This window comes from Notothenia rossii (genome assembly GCF_949606895.1).
Source record: "Notothenia rossii genome assembly, chromosome: 9".
Lineage (NCBI taxonomy): Eukaryota > Metazoa > Chordata > Actinopteri > Perciformes > Nototheniidae > Notothenia > Notothenia rossii.
Window position 1 is genome coordinate 78,858,358 of NC_136907.1, and position 24,142 is coordinate 78,882,499.

The window sequence follows — 24,142 nt, forward strand, 5'->3', positions numbered from 1 at the left end:
GGGTGTGGTTTGCTTCATACAGTCTGTTTTTAAGGAGGTGTTGTTGCAGACTAACTTCACTTCTTCAGCCCAGCAACAGACCAGCTCCTCCCTCCATCACCAACTATGGCCAGCAAATTTGCCCAAAATGGTAAGTGAATAAACTTTATGGTTAATGATGATTACAACTTATCTAAATATTTATAGATTGGATATGTAGGTGGTCATATTTCCTAATAATAAACAGATCAAAACAATCCAATAAAAAGGCGTGTGGTGCAGTGGATAGTGCGTTGGTGTTAGGATAGGGTCACAGGTTCAAACCCCACAGGTTCAAACCCCACTGCAGTCAGCATGTCGTTGTGTCCCTGAGACACTTCCCTCCAAATTGCTCCTTTGGGGATTGCCCACAGTATTGAGTATGTAAGTCTCTTTGGATAAAAGCGATAACATGTAATGAAATTCTTGTTTTTAGGGAGCTAAATATGAAAACATGCTCTTAAAATAAGTAAACATGACAATTCTTTCAAAAAACACGTTTTTATTAAGTCAGTCCAGAACAAACAGGATCATTTTTCAAATGAACAAAGCTCTTCAAAATATATACATCCTCAAAGAACTGACAAACATTGGACAGAGAATTCAAGTTTTCTACTTTTTAGTGAATTTTCCCCATTCAGCTATTGCTTTTCTGTATGAATGGGTAAGGTCACGCTCGTGAATACTGTCCTTCAGTACCTCAGTCTGGATGACGGATAAGAGAGTAGCAACACATTTGGGGTAGGTGAGGTGGAAGGTGTAAAAACACCCCATCAGGATGAGTGGAGTCTCGTGGCTCATTTCCCTAGGTAGGGTCATCAGTGGGATTTTGCCAACAGCCAGGAGGAGGTTAGTAGAGTCTACCAAGATGACTGGGCTGGTGATGGGCCGTTTCTGGAGAAACGTATTGGGGTCCTCAGATGGCTGAGAGCAACAAAGTAGAGACAAAAAGTAAAAAAAATTGTTGGGGTGGGGCAGTTGGGGAAGGAAACATTGAGGGAAGTGCCTTCATCAAAGCAATCGCTTGTCCAGCTGAAAAACAATATGGATACATGATCAAATGCATTGTGCTTGTTTGTGTTAGGCAATTTCTTTATGAATATTAATTGTAATTGTATTTTGTACTTTGTGATAGACCTTGCCTTTCTGGTCTTTCTCCCACCTTTTCTGCCAGATCTCCATCCCTTTCTTCTTAATGACTGCTTGTGCTTCTCCTTTACCAAGTTGAACTGGTAGTGTTATTTGCTTTTGTAGTGCAGTTTTTGCTAATCTATCAGCACACTCGTTCCCTTTCACCCCCTCATGTGCAGGCACCCAGCAGAACTGCAGATCTATGCCGCTTCTGTGCAGTCTTAACAGGCTATGATTCAGTTCTATGAGAATGTCTTCTCTAGTAGTTGTTGTTGATTGTATGCTTTGTAATATGGACAATGAATCTGTACATATAACCACCCTATCTGGTCTGACCTCTTCAACCCACTGCAATCCTATTATTACAGCAAGCATTTCTGCTGTATACACTGATCATTGATCAGATGTTCTTTTTAAAATAGATATTTTAAAGTCTGGGATGTATATGCCAACTCCAACACGCTCTTCCTTGTTCTTAGAGCCATCTGTATAAATGTGTAGGTAATTGTAGTACTTTTCGTTCAGATACATACTTGTTTTAATTCCCACTTCATTTATTTGCCACTCTTTTTCCCTTTCTATGATATTCATATCTATGTTAGCTTCTGGGAACAGCCATGGGGGAACACTGCTAAATGGAGTTGCTTTGGCAAACGTAATATTCTCCACTCCATATGCCCCCGTTCTTTCCTTACTCGTCCAGCCAAACCCACCCCCCTGGAACTTTGTATATTCCCAGCAATCCTGTAATATTCTGTTTGAAATATTTTCCTCTCCACTTCCTTGTAGTCTGACCCAGTATGACAGAGCAAGTTTCTCTCTTCTGATCTCCAGCGGTGTCTCTCCTGCTTCTATCAGAACTGCATTAATAGGGGATGACTTTATTGCTCCAATACACAGCCGCAATGCTTTATATTGTATTCTATCAATTTTTAAAAGCGATGTTTTTGCTGCTGCTCCATATACTATACAACCGTAATCTATTGTGGACCTCATAATTGATCTGTAAATGTCTATTAATGCTTGTTTATCTGCGCCCCAGTTGCATCCAGCTACAGCTCGCAATAAATTTAATACTTTTTTGCATTTTGTTTCCACTTGATTAATATGCATTTTCCATGTGTATTTGCTATCAAACCACAGTCCTAGGTATTTGAACTCATTCACCTTTGTCATTGGACGCTCATATAGTGTTAGCTGTTGGCCATCAATCTTGCGTTTGTTTGTAAATACCATGTAGCATGACTTGCTTTCTGACATTTTGAATCCCCAGTTATATGACCACCTCTCCACTTTTGTAATCGCTCTTGCTATATTCTCCATTACGTATGGGGCATTTCTTCCCCTCATCCAAATAGCCCCATCATCTGCATACAGAGCCGATTGTATGCATGTGTCTAAGCATGTAAATATATCATTAACCATGATGTTAAATAATATTGGACTGACTGCACTCCCTTGGGGAATACCATTTTCTATTTCAAAATAGTTGGAAATATCTGCTCCAACCTTTACTCTAAATGTCCTGTCTGTTAAAAAGGCCCTTACCCAATTTAACATTCTCCCTCCAATACCCATTCTACCCAATTTGATCACTAACCCATCCCTCCACATAGATTCATACGCCTTTTCAATGTCAAAGTACACTATTGCCATTATCTCTTTCATTTTCAATGTTTTTTCCACATCGTTACTCACTCTTACTAACGCATCTATTGTGGAACGCCCTTTACGAAATCCGCTCTGAAAACTACTCAGCAGCCCTTTCTGTTCCAGTACATGTGAGAGCCTACGGACAATGATCTTTTCCATCCATTTACATAGGTGTGATGTAAGAGCTATTGGTCTGTAGTTACTAGGGTTAGCTGTATCTTTCCCTGGCTTATTGAATGGTAGCACGATTGCTGTTTTCCACACACTTGGCATATCTCCTTCTCTCCAGATTTTATTGAAAAGACTCAACACCATTTTCCTAGTTTCCATAGGTAACTGTCTAAACATAGCGTAACATAGCTGGTCTTGTCCTGGGGCTGTATATCCTGTACCTTGTAAGGCTATTTTGAGTTCTGACATTGTAAATTCCACATCCAGAGCTGATATTATCCTGAGACCCCTTGTCCTTCAGCTTCTCCTCTTAAATTCATCCCCAACTGAATGTCATCAGGACACCTGGGGAAGGCGGAGCCAGGAGCGGACCAGGTGTACCTGCACAGAGACAGAGAAAAACACACCCAGCACGTAACACAATAAAGGCTCTCCTTGACTCAAACTCAAGATCCAAGAGATGACCCACGTCCTGTTGGTTCGGTCTAGTTTTCTTCCACAACTCCTGAAGGGTTTTGTAGTGTTTTTCTGGAGTCATGGCATTGCATGGAATCAACTTCAAAAGAGATGAGTCACACCAAAGCAAAGATTAGATATGTGCAGAGGCCACAATTTGTACTCGTATTTGTATCTGTATTTGTTCAGATAGCTAAATTATTTGTATGGGGATAAAAAAAAGAAAATAATATAAAAAATCTGTACAGAAGCACACTACAGCAAAACACTGAACATTTTAAAGTTTGAACAATGTCGATAGCTTAAACGGTGTAAAAGGAGTACGAGGACAAAATGTAGGCGGAAGAAGTGGAATAATAAGGGGTAAGGGGGTAAAGTGTGCTGCTGAAGCACACAATTACAGTTGGGTGTAATAAACATTAGTCCGTAACTTTCCAATTGACCTGTGCCGTCATCACTATCGAGGTCTGTGGGCGTGTTCTCTGAGAGATCAGTGATCTCAGTTGATGCGCTCGTATCAGCATCATAGTCAGTGTCTTGTACTGTTGGTTCGAAGAGTAGTCTACGTTTCTTGAAGGAAAGACTTGGGCTGGGCTCAGCAGTTGATCGGCTCATCACATTCTGGGTTGATTTGACATTCTGCAGTCTCTTGAGCAGTTGACGGAAGACTGATTCCTGTGGCATAAAATGGACATGACGACTCATTAAGAGATGTGAGAGAGATTATGATACATCACATAAAATACTTAAGAGTAGATACAATACCAGCCGAGTACAAATAAACACCCACCATGCAACAGATGGGGGTAAAAAAATTGGCTTTGCCAATAAATAAATAAATTACTGGACAGTTGGTCAGTAAACTAATTTTCAAAGTGCAATGAAAGGCCATGTGTGAATACTGATATTGACTGGCTGAGACAATCTCTACCATCAAAATCTTGACGTGAGGATATGAACAAATCAATCAACAAATGTAGCCTAACAATGAAAAGGTCAGTCACTAGCTGTTCTGTAGCACAGCTTGTAGGGTTCATCAGGACAACAAACACGCTCGCAATATAAGTCAGATAGTGATCATCAGTTATCTAATCACTAATGGAAATGTGGTGACACATTACTGGTATTAAGCCAACAAACAGGTATGAGGAAAACAATGACTAAAGTGAGAGGGTCGGCTATTCATTGAGATTTAGGACATATAATGTGAAAAAGGCAAAGTATGTGTTTTTGTGCCATACAGAATTGATTGTTAAAATTTAGTTTTTTTATAAAAGTTTTATAAATCTGATCTTATCTTTACAAGTTAAGGCTTCGATACTAAAACTTAAGGAAAATGTCTTTATGAAATAATGCATAATGCAGTTTTTGGGCAAGTCAAAAATATCTTTGGTCGGTAAATTCATTCACTTTATCCACTTTGGGCATATGGGAAAATAATGTTAATTTTGACCTTGAACACTAGATATCAAAGATGTGTATATTTAAAGTTTAAAAAAGATAACTTCAATTAGCTGACAATATTGTTGTGCTTATGAAAAGTAAATGTCAAGAGATGAAAATGACTTTTGACACTGAAAATTAAGAACCTACCCATGGTTGTTTAGTCCTATCCTTATCTTGCAGCACAGGATAGTACTCAATCAACCTTTTGGCCATGGCAGACACCTCTTCACGAGAGGGATACTCTGAGTCTCCCCTGTCCTGCATGTCATTAGCCCTAAGGATCGCAATCATGCTTGTCATGGTGTTTCTGACCAAGCGGCACCTGAGCTCTTTGGACATGGTGCAGTGGTGTGCTCTCCCGTGACGCTGCAGCTCAAAATAATACTTGCGGATTTGCTCCAGCTCAGCATCTGTGTAAACGACATAGTCTGGACTGCTTATTTTCATGATCTCTTTAGGAGTCACATGTTTTGGTGAAGACGTCGTTCCCTGCAGGGCTTACGGACACTGCTGAAGTTAAGCTCTCCTGCACAAAAACAAGTCAAAAAGTCTAGACCATAAGCAAAACTTTCAAATGATTATTATTGTCATTAATAATAATGACAAAATATATAATTATTATAACCTCGCTATTGAACAAATATGTATGTAACATTGTCTTACTGTACTATCTTTAACTATCTCAATGAAACCAGATAGATGGGATAATAATAATAACCACCTCACAATTGGAAAAAAACCGTATATATAACATTGTTATCAATAAAACCAGAAAGTTGTGATTTTGGATGCAGTAGGGGACAGTATTAGTTTGAACTACCTTGCTGTAATGTGTGGAATTGTTTTGGTCCTTTCTTTAGTACTTCTGGCTACTTAAGAGTTTGTGTTGGCACAGTGGAACACATTTTAAAGAACTAAAAATGCACAACAACATAGTATGCATATTTCTGTGGAAATGCAGTGATTTTGCTAGCCTACTACAGGCTGCATCGCCTTAACACGTAAGGGGGGAAATGTTTATGTAGAAATGATTGCAGTTCAGTTGGAGGTGATGACTACAATCAGATGAGCAGCCCTAATCTAAAATAAAAATATATACGTAAAAAAAAATGTAAGTGTAATTTATTAGGTAAAGTATAGAAAAAGATCTGATGAAACACTCGTACATGCCTCCATATGATTGATGACTGATTTATGTCACCACAGGATCAATTTGATCATTTTAGAAATTGTTAAGAACAAATGCTATTCATGTACATTTCTAGCACCCATTGTGAAATCATGTATTTTAGACGAAGTTTCCATTTATTTCTATTTTAAGTCCAATACACTTAATTCATTCATTCACAATAAATCTTTACCTCTGGATGCACTGCTTCCCAAATGCACTTTTGTCTGAGGAAGTTCTCTGGCCCCGGTAGGAGGTCCCTCAGGTCTTCCCGTGTTAATGAGGGTAATAGCTCATTGGTAACACTTGCAGCTGTAATGTGTGAGACCAGATCATTTACCAAAAGCATGTTTCTAACAACATTTGTATTACGTTGCCCTTATAAGTTAAATGTATATCAGTGCTACTGGTAAAGCAAGTAAAGGAATGAGTCTTGGTTGGCAATTTCAGCAACAGACCACAACTATTAACAAAGAGCCCATATTAGGGAATTATCAGTCTAGATATGTGTAAAGATATGCACTAATGTTAGATGTCTAAATAATTAACAAGAGATGTACCTTTTAAGAGTGACACAGTTGTATCATCGAATTTATCCATCTCACCATGAAGAAGCAATCTGTAATTTACAGGAAAAGATGGCCACTGTCATTTTAAAGATCAACCCCAAATAATCACATTAAAAAGGCATCAGACACTAAATGGTAAATTTGCTGTGATTCACTATGAACTAGCTAGGTCGACGTTAGCTAGTCTACAACCACCCTTTGCGTTTTTAACTAGCTGCTAGTTTTTAACAGATACAATTATTCCTGAATACCAAAAGAAAACTATGATATTAACGTCGGCTAATTTTGTGTTCCTTACAGACAGTTTATTTATCTGAGAGTAGTTAACGTTAGCTAGCTTAATTTTTACATACCCAGCAGGAAGGCTTGGATGGATGGCGGGATACCCAACAAGAGCCTAATCATACAGGCGCCGAAATTCCAGTAGAGGACACAGAAAATCAAAGAGCGAATCTGGAACAAATTGAGAATCCAGAAAACATGGTGAGATTCATTTACCTTATACAGTACAGTTGTGCTAATAAATTACAGCAATATGTAGCCTAAAATGTACTTGCCCTGTTTCCATGTTTTTATTATGGATGTTGCTTGACTGATATTACTTATAGCTCCTTTTGAAAATGCATAATGTAATGTATAATCTTAACTTTATGTTATGTTCTATTTAATGCTGTCAAATTATCGCGTTAACGGCGGTAATTAATTTTTTGAATGAATTGCGTTAAAATATTTAACGCATTTAACGCATGCGCAGAATGGCCCGCCCCATACATCTCACCAGTGGCAGTGCCAGGGTATGGCTGGGGTAGGCTACACCCATACCAAGAAATGGCTTAGCCCCACCATGAAAAATGATGTTAAAGTAAGCAAAATAAAGTCCGCCAACTGATTATCTGGCACACTTACATGTGGATGCTCATGTTAATTAATGTGCAGTGTCCCTTCTTAAATGAAATAAATATAAACATATGACATGGCTGAGTCAGATCAGTCTCAATATTAATGAATGTACACAGAAGGATTCACAAATGAATTTAGAGATTTATATATACATGACTCTCTCAAATATTTTCCATGCACACTTAAATAGTTATCGGTGTATATATATGTAAAACAAATCCACATATAAAAACAGGGAATTATCTGTTGCCAATCAGATGTCTCCTTCCGTTTCAGCCAATCACCTACGTCTATTCGAGGGTGTAATATACCCTAATAATAATAAATATGTGTAATATATGTCATATGTGTAATATATCTAATGTGATCACAAACTAATTTGTTTTTGATGACAATACAAATACTTTTAAATACATATATTTGTGGATTTCTATTACATTTAGTTAAAACAAGAAATAGGCTATTTGTGTGTGCATCAGGAATACATTTGTGAACCTTTTTTTAAGTGGATTTCTTTTTAAATATTGATATAGAAAGATAACTATTTCTGTGTGCATTGAAAAATAATGATGTGGAGAGTCATTTATATATGAATGCATTTGTGAATCTTTCTGTGTGCATTCATTAATATTGAGACTGGAGTCCATACTATTGCCCTCAACTTTGATAAATTAAATAGCATTCATCATATAACTGGGGTATTTTTTTAGTCTATACTGTATACTGACGCAAACCGGGAGCCACTACAAATCAATTACATATTGTACTTTTTAAATAGCAGTATTCACTGAAGTTTGACTGAATCATGTTGTTTTTAGGGAGAGGCATCCTCTGCTACGAGTGACCACAGTCTGACCCGGCATTCTGCAGCATTTGCTCTGAATATCCGTGAGAGATGCTACTTATCTCAGGTCCTGCACAAATAATTCCACCTCTCTTTTATTATATTGTGTATTTGCACTTATTAACTTTAATACATCCTGTACTTGCAGTTACATTTAAAAAAAACTCTATATTGTCTGGTATAAGTTTTTTAGAAAAATTAAAAATACCGATGTGATGGATAATGCATTTGTCGTTCATACATGTAAATCCTTTTTTTTTGGTTCTAGGGGAATGTCAACAGTGTTGTTGCAGATGTGCAACAGTACCAAGCCTCCCTTCTAGACAACCTCAGGGACAAGATCAAGAATGCTTTTGACACCCATGTTGGAAGTGAGGAGAATCTCCAAACAGCAGTCCTAGCAGTACTTGATGACTTTAAAGACCCCTTCTCAAAAGTCTCATCTACGCATCTACAGGCATTCGGCATTTGTTTAACCCTGTTGAGCCTGAGGAGGTGGTCATATCACAAACTGCATATAGAACTAAGAAAAAAATGTCAAGAGCTCTTACCATTAAAACTAACTCATTTTATTATGTGTCATTATTCAAGAGCTTCAAGGAGTTGTTTTCTGATCCCTGGATATTCACAATGATAAGCTCCATACCTAAGAGGTGTAAAGAGGGTTTTTTATATGATATAGTTGATGGTGAACTTCTTAGGGACCACCCACTGTACTCCGTCAGACATTCCGCTTTGCAGATAATTTGATATACTGACTAAAAATTGAAATATGCAATCCACTTGGAGGACATGCAAGAAAGAACAAACTGTTAATGGTTTATTACACTTTAGGAAATAGAGATCAAATCTGTCTGCAGTTAGATTGCTAGCCATTGCAAAATCAAGCGAGCTGTCTCAGTGTGGTGTGGATGTGATTTTAGATAGAATCAAAAAAGATTTAGATGTGTTGTACCACGGTGTTAAAATCCAAACAGCTGTTGGTGAGAGGATCATGTATGGTGCTGTGGTTTCCCTTTGTGGGGATACATTGGCTCAACATGAGTTTGCAGGTTTTAAAGAGGGTGTTGGTTTTGCTCTTTGTAAATGTAGGCATTGTGAGTGTAATGCAGATGACATGAAAAATAACTTTGATGAGAATTTTTTCAACAAAAGAACAGTAGAGCGACATCTGCGCCAGTGTTCTGATATTGAGAAGGCCAGCACAGATTTTGTAAAGAACAATTTAAAAACAACATATGGGATCAACAGAAAAAGTAGATTGTGTGATTTTCCTGGCTTCAATCTTATTGAGCAGACCCCAACAGATATTATGCATATTATTCTTGAAGGAGTCGCCCCTATGGAGATCAAATGTGTGCTAAAACATCTCATTCTTAGTGGGCAGATAGAACTGGATGTATTTAATTAAGCTAGGGTCTGTTTCCCTTACTCACCTCATGATCTAAGAGACAGACCATGTCCCATCACTGTTTCTACATTGACCTCAAATGATAACAGACTAAAACAATCTTCAGGACAAATGCTTATCCTTTTGAAAATATTGCCATTTTTGCTAAATGACGTCAAAGAGAGTTTGTTTGTGCAGTTCATCATTGAATTGGTAGACATAACACGGATCCTGTTTGCACCAGTCATCTCACTTACAACCGCTGCAAGGCTTAAAGAATTGATAGAGCAGCATTTGAAATCATTTAAGCAGCTTTTCCCAGAAAACAACATTATACCAAAACAACATTATTTGCTTCATCTTCCTTCACAAATTACGGCTTTGGGTCCTATGATTAGACACATGTGTATGAGATTTGAATCAAAACATAGGTTTTTAAACGCTGGGCTTCAAAATTAAATTTTAAGAACATTTGTAAGACATTAGTTCAGCACAATCAGAGGTTTGAATGCTCTCACAATGTGAATGGAAGGCAACACCTAATTCTTTCAAATGAGAAGGAACTGGGCCCAACATCTGAAGTTGTAAACACAGACTATGTACTGTCGAAACTGAGAGACTACATTGGTACTAGTGACGTGCAAACTGTTGTGTCTCAAGTGGCTTATCCTTAATGGAAACAAGTATACGAGTCATAAGTCATTGATAATAAGTGGTTTTAATGACCAGTATTTGGGCTAATCAAAGATATCTGGCTGGTTAACACTTATTTATACTGCTTTGAATATCAGCCCTATGACACTTTGGGCTTCAGCAAAGATTTGCTTGCATATGAAGTAGACATCCCTGATCTTGCACAAGCCACAGAGGTAGTTGATGCTGAGAAGCTAGTTGATTTTACAGCTTATTATGCAGTTACTTTTAAAGACCACCAATATGTTCCAATTAAGTACAACCTCAATGATGTTATGGAATTGAGCTGTTAAGATGGTGATAACTGAAGGTCTCTTGGTGTGTGTGAAAGCACTGACAATCACCACTACAATCTCGAGTCAAAGATATATTTTGATATTTCTTTTTGTTATCCATATTGCTCAGCCATACTTGGTGTGTTAAGCTGTTCATGTTTAAATGTGTAATGTGGCATGGATTGTTTGAAAAAGTTTGGTGTGATATATGAAAAGCACCACAACCTCAGAAATTAAGATATATTGTTCTTTGTCCAGTATTACTTATGCCATAGATAATAAGAGACTGTCATGCATATCATCAGTTATTCTGGTCCATATCCTTTAGGAGAGTGTGTTATGATGATTATTTTGTGATTATCATTAAAAGAGATGTTAAGCCTCCCTATTCTTGTTTGAATTGTGTCTTTTACTGTCTTTATACCAGCTGGGAAAATAACTTATGTTAACCACAGAGCTGATGATTGAAAAAAAATTGCCATACTAGTGCTTAAAATAAGGCTTCTAGCCTTGAAGTGGATGTTTTATAGACAGATCCCTTGTATCTAGTTAAACATAACTAAAATAAAGACAAAGTTGCTTATCAAGACTAGGCAAGTAACATTTACTTGAATTAAGTCAAAATATCTTCCTTAGAAAGCACTAGATAAGCTATTTAAACTCAAATCAAGACAAACTAGATTTAGAATCTTAATATAAGATTATTACACTTGGTTAGATTTGCAGTTTTTGCAATTGCTATTTTGCACATCCCTTTCAAGATTTCAAGATTTTCTAAGGTTTGTTGACACATATTCACAAACGGTGTAGTTATGCAATGAATGAAAAACTTGGGTCACAGGTTCCTCAACAGTGCATTACCAATTATCAATATGCCTGTATACCTCCACCATTAAACTGTCATATTCTGCACATTTCTTATTCTATCTACATAAGAGTATAATTAATGTGTATAATATCAGTTAAAAGAAGTGCTTCAACATAGTTAACATTGCAGGAAAGCAATATATCAGACGTTAAGTACTTTGTCAGGCTTAATATGTATCTGTAGATAGATACCCCCAAAGCTTTTTTCTTATTTAAAAGAAGACCTTAACCTAAAGTATTCTTTAATGTGTTAATAAAGGTTAATTAGTTTTGTACATCCTCCTATTAATATCTTTGTACATCCTGCACTAAACTGTTTTATTGTAGAGATCACTTACAGTAGCTTCTTGATTTTTTATATTCTTTATTTCTATCATTGACCTTCTACTTTCCCCCTATGAAAGTATGTACTCTTAATATTTTTTTCATCAAATAACATTATTCAACAAAAATAACATTATTCAACAAAAATAACATTATTCAACACAAATAATTCAATAACGTGCTTTAACCACAAGGCGGTGCACACAAGGTACACACAGCTTACTAATAATAACTTTGTATTATTAGTGTAGGACACTTATGTATGTATAACATCTGAAGATGTGTAGTTTTATTCATGTTTTTACATAATTTTACACTATTTTTATACTATTTCTCATGTTTTACTTCTACACATTAATATCTGATTTGCTAAACATCACAGACAGAAAGGCATATCCATCATTTAATGGTAAGCTATTGAAATTGAGTGTCTCCCATCACCCAAATCCCCTGACTATTCTCTCAACTCAGTATTTACATTCTTATATTCAAAGAAAATCAGTAATATCTTTAAAAACGACATGTCCTTTTCTACACGAACCGTGTATTACAATGCCCTTATGTGATGAATTCCAAAGAGAAAAGCAAGCACACTCAGAATAAAGTATTATTTTTAAATGTTTTCAGATATCATATCGCAAAAACATCATATCCCAACATGCATTGCGGCTAAAACATCCAATCAACAAGCTTCAAGCTGAGGATCTTGGGTAATCAGTTCAGTGGGTTTGTGGTGTGTAGTGATGGGCATTTCGAATTCCTTCGGGGACACAAATCTTTTGATTCAGTTCACTTTAAAGATTCGTTCACTGATTCGTTCACCGGTTCGCGAACCACTTCTGGTGATTTGCACGTTCTCGAACGATTCGTCTTTGTACTTAATTCGTTCAGTGAGTCTTCACTACTGCCGAAGTCCGTACAATAATTTTGCTGGCGTAAAATGTATGATATTAAAACACATTTTACACCTCACCTTGTTGCCCCATGAATTATGCTCTGGGAATAGGCTACATATTATTTAAGAAATATAATTGGCCATTGTTAAATCTCATCAATGTGTGCCTGACTATAGGATGTATTACAGCAGGCTAGCACGTTATACTTTCAAACCCATGCACGTACTATGTGGCCTAACTTTAATCCCAAAGCATTAAACTCCATTTGGCCGATTTCAAACTGAATAAAAAAAGATATCCTCTACATCGGTGATGATTTATTCATATGCTATGTACCCATCTATGTTTGTTTACCTTTAGTTAGCGGCTAAGCTAGTGGGACGCTACGGTTCAGGTATCCGTCCTCTGAGGCATTTATGGCGGACAGGTTGAGGAGGATGTCCCGCTCGTGTGTGTGTGTGTGTGTGTGTGTGTGTGTGTGTGTGTGTGTGTGTGTGTGTGTGTGTGTGTGTGTGTGTGTGTGTGTGTGTGTGTGTGTGTGTGTGTGTGTGTGTGTGTGTGTGTGTGTGTGTGTGTGTGTGTGTGTGTGTGTGTGTGTGTGTGTGTGTGTGTGTGTCAGAGCTCAGATGAGAGGGCTCTGATTACAGTTGTAATCCTCTGTCAAACTGCATATTTTCTGCCATATTTTATGAGAGATAAAATGATTTTCTGCCACAGGAGTTTGACAGAGAATAACTGAAAAAGTACACAGTAAAATAACTTTATAGTAGCCTACTTGTGGTAGAAGTCCAACTATTACTGAGTCCAACAATAAAGTACTTCATTGTATTTGTGGTAGTTGTCTAACTGAGTCCAACTCTGTGTAGATGGAACATCCAGTACTCTTGAAAGAAAGGGACAAGATAAAATAACTGTAGGAAACAGTTCTGAACTGTTTCCGCCAGTTCTTTAAGTTCGTCGTTCGCGAACTGCTTCTCTTTAGCTTTTGGCGGAAGGCGGCGATTCAAACAAACAAATCTTTTTGTGGGAGCAATCAGTTAACCTTGTTCACTTCAAAGATTCGTTCAAAAAGAACGAATCGTTCGCGAACGACCCATCACTATCGTGTATCGCTTGAAATGTCCCTTATATGCCTACGTCTGTTTCCGGTGACTTTATTGACGGCTAAAAAGCCCAAGATTATAGAATTAAACAAATAAAAACAAGGATAATTGTGTGTTATTGTTGAGTAAATAACGGTGTGTTATTTAGAAAAGAATAACAAATTAAAAGGAAAATACAGATTTCAGTATTTTGAGGCTCTGAGCCCCATTTATTTTCCTCACAGACGGCAAAAAAAGTCCGACATTATACGATTTAAAATAAAAACAAATAAATAAAAATATAAAACACTGGCACTTAATTTACGTTAGAATAAATAGAATGGTTTTGAATAATATATGAGAGAAACATCTACGTCACTTTACAGCCCCGCCCACTTTTGGGGAAACCAACGCTGTCATTTGAATGGCGATCAAGCCTGATGCCACAGAGATCTTCTGTTACTGTCCTTTCTTCTTAGAGGAAGTTCAGAAACACGTAACTCTGGATTTGTTTTAATGTTTGAGGTGCAATAAACGACACAGCAGCTTTTTGGCATGTTAAAACTATTATGTTCTGCCTCACTCATGAGAGAAATTACAGCCTCGCCAACTGATTTCAAATGTGTGCTCTAAAATGATATTTATAAATGACTATTATCATTATTATAAGCAAGACAATAAATGGAAAAGATATGTAGAAAATAAACGTATTTGAGATACGTTCATAACAAACGTAACGTGGGAGAAAATACGTTTCTAGCTAAACGTAATTGAAAATGCAGTTTAGTTCTGTGGGAACGTAATTTTTAGGAGACTTGGGCCCTTTCTCATTTCATCAAATCCCCCTCCTCGACTCCTCGGTCCTCCGGTAGTGACCCGGAAATGAATTTCAGCGCGCCATGTTGAAGGACATCTAATTTCTCTAAATGCACTTCGAGGACCGAGGATCGAGCGTCGAGGAGGCTCTCTGCAGGAGCTCTAACCGAGGATACACTGATGGGTCCTCCACGGCTCCCTCGTGGATGCATTTCCGGGAACAGAGATGTTTCAAAGAGGCGTGACGCACGGCCGGACTTATCTCAGCCAATGACAGCTCTGCATGCATCCCCTGGATATTATTTTATTAACTGCTTTCATTGCGACGCGATGTTTACAGAAGAGCTTTCTCAATTCTTAAATGTCCCCTCCTCGACTCCCTTCCTCGACTCCCCTCCTCGACCCCTATCCTCAATACTTAGTCCCGCCCACAGGAGATGCGAGCGGAGGACTGAGGAGGGGAACCGAGGAGAGAGGAGGAGAAGCAGCAGGCGGTTAGAGCATACTTGTCAACCCTCCCTATTTTCGCGGGAGACTCCCGATTTCATTGCCCTCTCCCTGTTTCCTCCCGCGGTCATATTTCTCCCGATTTCTGACAAAATCAGATTTACTCCGGACTTTTTCCACTCGGACTTTAATACAGCTACACCATTGTTTGGTTTCCATGGTCCACGTCTCTTTAGCGCGCGCAACTGAAAGTCTGAGATATATCACAGAAAACAGAACAAGAATCGACAACTCTACTCTCTGCTCACTCCTTTCCTGTAAAATACAGGTCCAACCCACACATATGCTCCATCAAGGATGGTGCTACGTGTTAATAAGCATGTTAATGTTAATCTAATACAGCTCCGGCGATCCACTAGCACCCCGATTTCTGAGGTCTCAAGGTTGGCAAGTATGAGTTAGAGAAATGAGAACTCCTCTCCTCTGAGTGGTCATTTTAAAGAGACGTCTGATGACAGGAGGCACAGCAGCCCTCTGTCTGATGGACAGATGTGTTCATGATGACTTATATATTTACTTTGAATTCATTCACAGTGCGGTATAATGAGACAATAACAGGCTACAGATGCGCACACACACACACACACACACACACACACACACACACACACACACACACACACACACACACACACACACACACACACACACAAACACACAAACACACACACACACACACACACACACACACACACACACCTCTTGTTTCCTCTGCCACATCTCCTCCGTCCATGCCTCTGGGGGAAAGGTGAGCTTGAGCTAGCTTGAGCTAGCACTAACGCTAACGTTGCTAGCGCAGCTAACGTTAGTGCTAGCACTATCCACGTCTTTAGGCGGCTCTTCTGATGATGTAGTACTAGTAGCAGCTTCACTTGTAGCTTCGGTGCTGCTAGCCTCTTTCTTCTTGTGAATTATATTCTTTTTAGAAAAGAAGTCAAGTAAGAAAGGTTTGTCAAAAGTCGTAAATAAAGCAAGTGAAGTACATTTTATAAAGCCATGGAGGGCGGGAGTTTATAAACCTGGTTAAAGAGTAACCGCCCTTACAGGACGCTCTAACAAGTAAAGTGAATGCGTCAGCAAGGAGACGACACTTCACCTGGCCTCCTATTGGTTGAGGGATTTTGAAATGGTTGTTGCACAAACAAATCCAAGAGCAGAGCATAAATCTGAGAGCAGACATTTGACAAGCTCACAGAAACAGCCTGAGTGCGAGGAGAACGTTTTAAACTGGAAAACAGGAAATCTAGCAGTAATAAATCTGAGTGCAAGCGTACAGTTTGAGCAGAAGCAGAGCAAATCTAAGCGCAAGCAGGCACTGTTTAAGTGCGAGGACAGGGTTGAGGGAAAGAAATACAAAATCTGAACGTGAAATCAATAAATAATGATAATGCTCTCAAATTGAAAGACAACGCTCTTGAATAAAGATAGGAATAACCTCCATAATCTTGTATCATACAGCTCGAGACAGCGGCGCCGGATTCCTTTCAGAAGTGGGGGGGGGGGCAAAAAATGCGTGTGTGTATGCTAAATCTACTAGCGGAGTGGTAATCACTCCGCTAGTGCCTGTATAATCAGCTGATACCCATCGTACAGTCAGAGACAACTGTTCATGTCCGGCACAATCGCGAGTTTCATCCACAATAAATGCAGAGTGTTTTGCATTGCTTTTAATTTCAGAGAGTGGTGAGAGCAGGCCCTGTTCCAGAACAAAATGACTCAGGGTGCATCTGAGATTAGAGATGGTGCAGTGGTAAAGTGCTATTTTTATAAGTGGGGAGTGGACCTAACACCCTCTAGGGGGGTCCTCACCTTCTCTAGGAGGGTCCTCACCTCCTCTAGGGGGGTTCGGGGGCATGGTCCCCCGTGAAGATGTTTTTTTAAATGTTGAAGTTAAAAGCATCAATCTGGTGCACTTTGAGAGCAACATGAAGAGATCTATGGATATATGTGCTCTTTGCTTGATTCATGCCTTCCCAGTCCCTTATCACGTAGCCTATGAGAGCATTGCACCAGTTGTTCTAGCCAGTTGTGGTGAAGGCATCTGACGTACTTGAACCGAAATGTCTACATGCATAGCAGAAGATGGCATGTTTTTTTACATGAATATTCCAGCCAATCTCTTTTTTGAAACCATGAGCTGCAAAATGAGCGCCTTACCCCACTGTACAGGCTAGTTGGGTACTTTTTTAAATATACCTGGGCAGGCTCTGTTTTGCCGAGGTCCTCTGGCACTTGCGGGCCGCTGAGGGGTGGCGGTGTTTGGGGCAACGAAGACGGCTCCGTGGGCGAGGCGGGCAAAGCTGTCGCCGGACTGACCTGACGAGAGTCAGGTTAGTGTCCACGACAGTGGCCGCGGGTAACGTAATGTCCCCATGATCTGAACTGTTATTACCTGCAGTAGATGCAGTGTTACTGCTGGCGATAAGGGCTGGTTGTTTTAACCATTTGCTGATGTCCATCAATGACCGCTGTGTAAGCACCTTGCAGATGACGAACGCGCAGCGGCACAGGTCACGCACACCTGACATAATAACGTTACTTACCGTTTAAATTGACCAAATGAATGCAGCAGACAATGTTATTTAACCACAATTTAAAAAAAGATTATTTCAACTAAATTCTTATTATTATTATTATTATTATTATTATTATTACTACTATTACTATTATTATTATTATATATGTAATATTTTTCACTTTTCATTTTTCTTTTCTTTTTTACTTTTCATTTTTTTTTTTTTTTCACTTTTCATTTTTCAAATGAGGGTGCATAACGACTCAACTGAGGGTGCAATGCACCCTTATGCACCCCCGGAGAACCGGGCCTGGGTGAGAGAGACCCGATACATTTCATGTATAAGTTCATTGATTGTCTGGTGTGATGCATATTTCCCGGTGAGCATGAAGCTTTTCAGAGTAGGTTTTTTTTCAGCTACGTGTTCAACTAGCTTTTGGAAATTGCTCTCCTTATCCGGATGCCCGCTGAATGGTAGGCCCTGTCGGGTGAGAAACTGCAGATAGCGCAGTTGCTCCATCATTCCATCTCTCCTTTTTTCCTGCTCTATACGCTCTTGTTTTACAAGCTGAATGTTGACTGGTGTTTGACTGAAGTAACACACTTTTTTTTTAACATACTCCTTGTGAAAATGGGACTTTTCGTGGCAGTCCAGGAGGCTTAGGCACTTTTTCCAGTTATTAACTCAACTTAATGATTTATATGTATACACATATATCACTTAAATTATTCAATACATCCTTTGTACTGAAGTATTCAAAAGTAAAAATAAAAATGTTTTAAATGATTTGCTGTGGCCAAATGTTTTCATTGCATTTACAGACCCTTGTAACTCTCTGATACCACCCAATGACTAGATAGCAACATCTATAAAAACTTTATCATAGACATTTAAAAAAGGACAGCTACTGTATCGACATTTTAAAAGTGTAAATGCCCTAACAAAACAGCAGGTATCCGTCTGTTAACCAAAGAAAAAAAGACAGCAACAGCTGACATCAAATCTTTGCTGAGCATAAAGATAATCATATATAAATAACATAGTGAAAATAAATATATTGCAGTACTCAAAACAGCAGCATCCAACCGTCTCTAATCCTTGGATATTACATGTAACTGCATGCATGCACAGAGCACCCGTAGCGCGGAGATCATTCTGTCTTGTATTACTTTTTTTTTTTAAACGGCTCATTCACGGGCGCGAGCCGGCTCCCGTCGTTCACTTAAAAGAACCGGCTCTTTGAGCCGGCTCGTTCGCGACAGACACATTACTAGTCTAAATGTGCAGGTCAGTGGAATGACAAGGACTCTGCGTGAACCGCTACTAGCAAAAACAGTCCTTCTCAGATCGCGTTCTTTTTAGATGCGACTTTAGAGTAGAGGGGAATTATTGTAACGGGATGTAGTGTTCCGCGGCATCCGCCGCTGCAAAAATGTGGGGCAGGGCTGTAAAGTGGGGGGAGCGTCCATTCCCATTGGATAACGGAGAATTGTACACCCGGAAGTAAGTATTCCCCTTACATTGATTTTACAGTGATATCTGCACTACTCGTCGACTAAAAAACACCAGAGTATCCTTGTTAATTAACCAACATTGATTGGTTTAAATTGTGTGCAATGCTTTTGTATTTTTCCCCTTCGATTCGGAGAAACAAATATTTTTTCGGAGTAAAGGATGGCAGAAGACACTACACTACCCAGAATCCCCAGCTATCGTTTAGGACTACACCATGTGCTCTGTTTGACAAACCCCGTGATTAGTTCTCAAGCTCTGTGATTGGTTGACCTCCAACTGTGTACTGCATGTTCGAACAATGTTATCACCAAACATTTTAAGAATGTTTTTAGAGAACGTTATCCTATCTTTCAGAAGTACATTCTAGGAACCAAAATAAAACTTCTCGATGAAACCATTCCAAAAAAAAAAATGTAATTTTTTTTTTAAGTTAAACATCCGGGGCTTTTCAGAAAACATCCGGGGCTTGAGCCCAAGTAACCACCCCCTAGCGCCGCCACTGACCATGACCCTGTTAATATTTCGCATCACAGGAACATTTTATAAAAAAGAATAACCTCCTGAAAACATTATCCAAATGTTGCTTTCAAAATGTTTTTCTTTGGTTATCATGTAACATTGAGGGAATGTTCTATGAAAGAACATCTTGAATGTGTTACCCCAGCAACGTCCAAACGCAACGCAAAACGTTCCACCTTTGTTGACTTATCACATTAAAGGAACATTTTATAAAACATTTTGTCATCTCAGGCCTTAATAACATCCTGAAAACATTTTCAGAATGTTGCTTGGAGAATGTTCTTTATTTGTTATCATGTAACATTGAGGGAACGTTTTATAAAGAACATCTTGAATGTGTTACCCAACAACGTCCAAAACACGTCCTTAGAATGTTGCAGGCAAAACGTTCCACCTTTGTTAACATATCACATTAAAGGAACATTTTATAAAAAAACGTTCTGTCATCTCAGGCCTCAATAACATCCTCAAAACATCCTCTGAATGTTGCAGTTAAAACGTTATGTCTTAGTTAACCTTAAACCTTATAGGAACATTATTTGAAAGAATAAACATCCTAAAAAGGTTATTTGAACATCAGATTAAAACGTTTCTTTAAAACCTTATTAGAACCTATAGGTAACGTTAGCCAAAGTTGTGAGAACATTCCCCGCTAGCTGGGATGTATTTATTATAAACGTTAGTCCTTAACATCTGTCACTGTGTATATCACCATTCAAACATATTTTAAAAGTTGAACAAACCCCACACAGCTCTGTCAAATGTTGACTTTATTTAATCATTTCAGTAAAAACTAACGTTCATATTTCTCTTTTTGATTATGATACTGATGAACGTTCAAAACAAAGCACTTTGGCAACTTACCACATATACGTTTTTAAATGCTTAATAAGCACCGTAAGTTTCAGAATATAATTTCTCGGTCATAATCGGTTGTTTCCGTGAACGGCCGACTGTTGTGTGATGGCAAATGCTGCGGCTGCAAGGCATTGTGGGGCAGCATTTTCACCTCTCCTTTCGGTAAGGGAGGTTCAGTGGTTCCTAAGCTAAAGGAGGTTATAAAGGAAGTTTGAAACCTCCTTTCCTATCATGTAGAGAATTCGAACGGCACTTATTATTAAGATGTATGCGCTCATACATCTTAAGAAAGTTATCACCAAAAGATTTAAGAATGTTTTTAGAGAACGTTATCCTACTATTCAGAAGAACATTCTGGGAACCAAAATAAAACGCCCCGCTGAAAACGTTTTAAGAACAGTAGGGCATAATGTTCTAATAATGTTATCAAAAACATCTTAAGAAGGATATCAACAACATCTTAAGAAGTTTATCAAAAACATCTTAAGAAGTTTATCAAAAACATCTTAAGAAGGTTATCACCAAACATCTCAAGAATGTTTTTAAATAACGTTATCCTACCTTTCAGAAGAACATTCTGGGAACCAAAATAAAATGTCCCGCTGAAAACATTCGTAGAACAACGAATGGTAACAAACATTTCTAGCTGGGAACTCACACATGCCACCGCAAATATGCAATATCTGCTTACAGCTTATCATGAATTACATGCTTGTTTGTTTTTTTCAAAAGGAAAATATGGTGACATCAGATTTTTTTTAAAACATCCTTTTCAAACAAATGCATCAAGTTTGTTTTTTAAAGCGCTCTAGAAATAAATCTGACTTTGACCATTACCGTGTTAATATTTGCCATAACAGCAACGTTTTATAAAAAAAGAATAACATCCTGGAAACATTTTCAGAATGTTGCTTGGAGAATGTTCTTAATTTGTTATCCTGTAACATTGAGGGAATGTTTTATAAAGAACATCTTTAATGTGTTACCCAACAATGTCCAAAACACGTCCTTAGAATGTTGCAGGCAAAACGTTCCACCTTTGTTAACGTATCACATGAAAGGACCATTTTATAAAAAAACTTTCTGTCATCTCAGGCCTTAATAACATCCTCAAAATATCCTCTGAATGTTGCAGTTAGAACGTTATGTCTTAGTTAACCTTAAAACTTATAGGAACATTATTTGAACAAATAAACATCCTAAAAAGGTTCTTCGAACATCAGATTAAAACATTTCTTTAAAACCTTGTTAGAACCAATAGGTAACGTTAGCCAAAGTTGTGAGAACGTTCCCCGCTAGCTGGGTAGCCCCACCATCCTGCTTCCACGAGGAAAAACAGATCCTTTGATAACGTACGAACTGGATAGTATCAGAGGAACAAGTTTATCATACGTTGGTGGAAGCATCGGCTTAAAGCCTCCATTGATTTTATTTATAACGCCACTAAACTCCTTATTTTGTTAATGTTTAGATTGAGAAACATTCTACATTCAAGAACAAATAATAATATTAAGGGCTAGCCAATATCTAAGAAACCCTGAGGTGGAAACTAAATTATGCAACTTACAGTCTTAAATATTTTTAACGGACCAACATGCAGTAACCTGTATAACTAGCTAAGGAGAAAACAGAACAGCTTCTTCCCACTTGCCCATTGTTATTATTAACTTAAGATATGAGTACTAAAAGCACTTAAAATATATGTTGTTTTTTTCCCCCATCAGAATCGAACACATACAATAACGATGTTCTCCGGATTGTGATGGTGGGGAAGACCGGTGTTGGGAAGAGCGCCTCAGGAAACACCATTCTGGGAAAAGAGCACTTTGAATCAGAGTTCTCTCCTGAATCTCTGACTGTAACCTGTGAGAAGGCCTTTGGTGAAGTGGATGGACAGAGAGTTGCTGTCATTGACGCTCCGGGTCTGTATGTCACCAGGTTTGATGCAGAGGAGACCAGAGGCAGGATTAACCAGAGCATTGTTTTTGCTTCTCCTGGACCCCATGTCTTCCTGGTCGTCATCAGACTTGGCAGATTCACAGAGGAAGAAAAGCAGTCAGTGCAGAAGATTCAGGAAATGTTTGGAAAAGATGCAGACAGATACAGCATGATTCTCTTTACCCACGGTGACCTGCTCAAAGGGAAACCTATTGAAGAGTTCTTGAAGAATAGTGCAGGTCTGCAGGAACTTGTGAACAGATGTAACGGGCAGTACCACGTCTTCCATAATGAGGTGGAGGATCGTTCTCAGGTCAGAGAGCTGCTCGACAAGATCAGAAACATCACAGAGAAGAACGGAGGAAGCCATTACACCAATGACATGTTCCAGAAGGTAGAGAGGTTCATAGAAGCGTCAAAACAGAGAATCCTTACAAAGAGAGAAGAGGAAATATGCAAACGGATGGAGGCACTGGAAAACAAAATAGCAAAACTGTACGAGGATAGAATGAAGGAGATTAAAGCTGATAAGAAGAGCTTCTATGAGATAATAGAAGGTTGTGATAGGGAGATTAAGGAGGAAAAAAGGAGAATTAGAAAAGAGGAGGAAGAAAAGGCCAGAGGAGAGACTGAGAAGTCATTTATTTTTAAAAGAATAACTAACGTCAGCTGGTTTGCACGAGAGACAGTCTGACCTCCTGCTGCTGGACTGCAGCAGATCTACCAAACCTTTGACTGTCTGATTCTTTGCACATCTTTATCCTCCCTTTTTGGATTTTCTTGTTTAGAGTGACTTAAAGTAATATTAGTTAATCAAGTTGTGTAAATAACCTTGTGGAATTTTCAAGTAAAAAGGTGTTTAAGTTGTGTGTAACTAATCGGTTATTAACTGAATGATATGTGTTGTCATGTTTTATCTGGTCACACATAAGACTACATTCAACCCTTGGTAACGGACCGGAAGATTTAAAATAAATATGAGAATAAATGATGACCTTTGAGTGAAGTCCTAAATCAGAAGGAATAATTCTCACATTGTAACGAGAATATAGAATAAAGGTATCAATTATAAACCATGTATATTTGTGAAGCATTTCTCAAAATAAAACCATCCCACCCATTCGGATTGGGAGAACCTAAAACAACTGCACGTCGTCCTCTCCTGCTTTTAGGTAAGACTGCACAACTGCCTCTCACTCACACTCAGTTAGAGTCACACCTCATGACAGACACTAGAATCTGGATCACTTCAGAAAATTGAGTAAATTGTACCTTAAAACAGCTGGTTCATTAAACCAGGTTCTGCAGAAGTTAGTAGAAGTCAGACCTTGCTGATCCAGCTTGAAGCCTGGGGGTACAAATACAAAGACTCTAAAGCTCCTGATAGGTCAATTAGTAGGTGTGATTAATAGCCAGAAACAAACTCACGTCATAAAGCATAAACATCTCATGTTGCTAACAGACTAAAAGCCAAAGCTGCCTTCACTCTGTACATGGGATGGTGGCATAACTTGGTTTGCAGTTATCTAAAGGAACCATGAACATGCAGGAAGACTGGATATTCAAGAAGAGTCTGGTTAATAAAACTAA

The 24,142-nt window shown here is 38.5% G+C and overlaps 2 protein-coding genes and 1 long non-coding RNA gene across 6 annotated transcripts in view; 1 reads left to right on the forward strand and 2 right to left on the reverse strand.

Annotated features, from left to right (window-relative positions):
- The window catches only part of LOC307020564 (GTPase IMAP family member 4-like), a 186,245-nt gene that overhangs the window by 115,473 nt on the left and 46,630 nt on the right, over positions 1 to 24,142 (reverse strand). The gene's annotated exons all lie outside the window — the stretch shown is intronic.
- On the forward strand, positions 61 to 23,691 carry LOC307020562 (GTPase IMAP family member 7-like). Of its 4 annotated transcripts, none has more exons than XR_013802911.1 (4): positions 71 to 130; positions 6,970 to 7,095; positions 8,331 to 8,423; positions 8,625 to 8,928. XR_013802911.1 is itself a non-coding variant. In XM_079652019.1 (2 exons), the coding sequence occupies exons 1-2, from the start codon at positions 106 to 108 to the stop codon at positions 23,244 to 23,246; spliced, it is 933 nt and encodes a 310-aa protein (XP_079508145.1). In that variant the 5' UTR covers positions 61 to 105; the 3' UTR covers positions 23,247 to 23,691. The 4 variants fall into 4 exon arrangements, 1 of the variants encoding a protein (XP_079508145.1); XR_013802912.1 differs by having other exon boundaries at positions 8,331 to 8,400; XR_013802910.1 differs by having other exon boundaries at positions 8,331 to 8,928.
- LOC307020575 lies at positions 6,254 to 7,052 on the reverse strand. The gene is made up of 3 exons (XR_013802929.1): positions 6,966 to 7,052; positions 6,604 to 6,662; positions 6,254 to 6,355 (listed from the first exon to the last, which is right to left on the reverse strand). It is a non-coding gene; the product is annotated as an uncharacterized lncRNA (long non-coding RNA).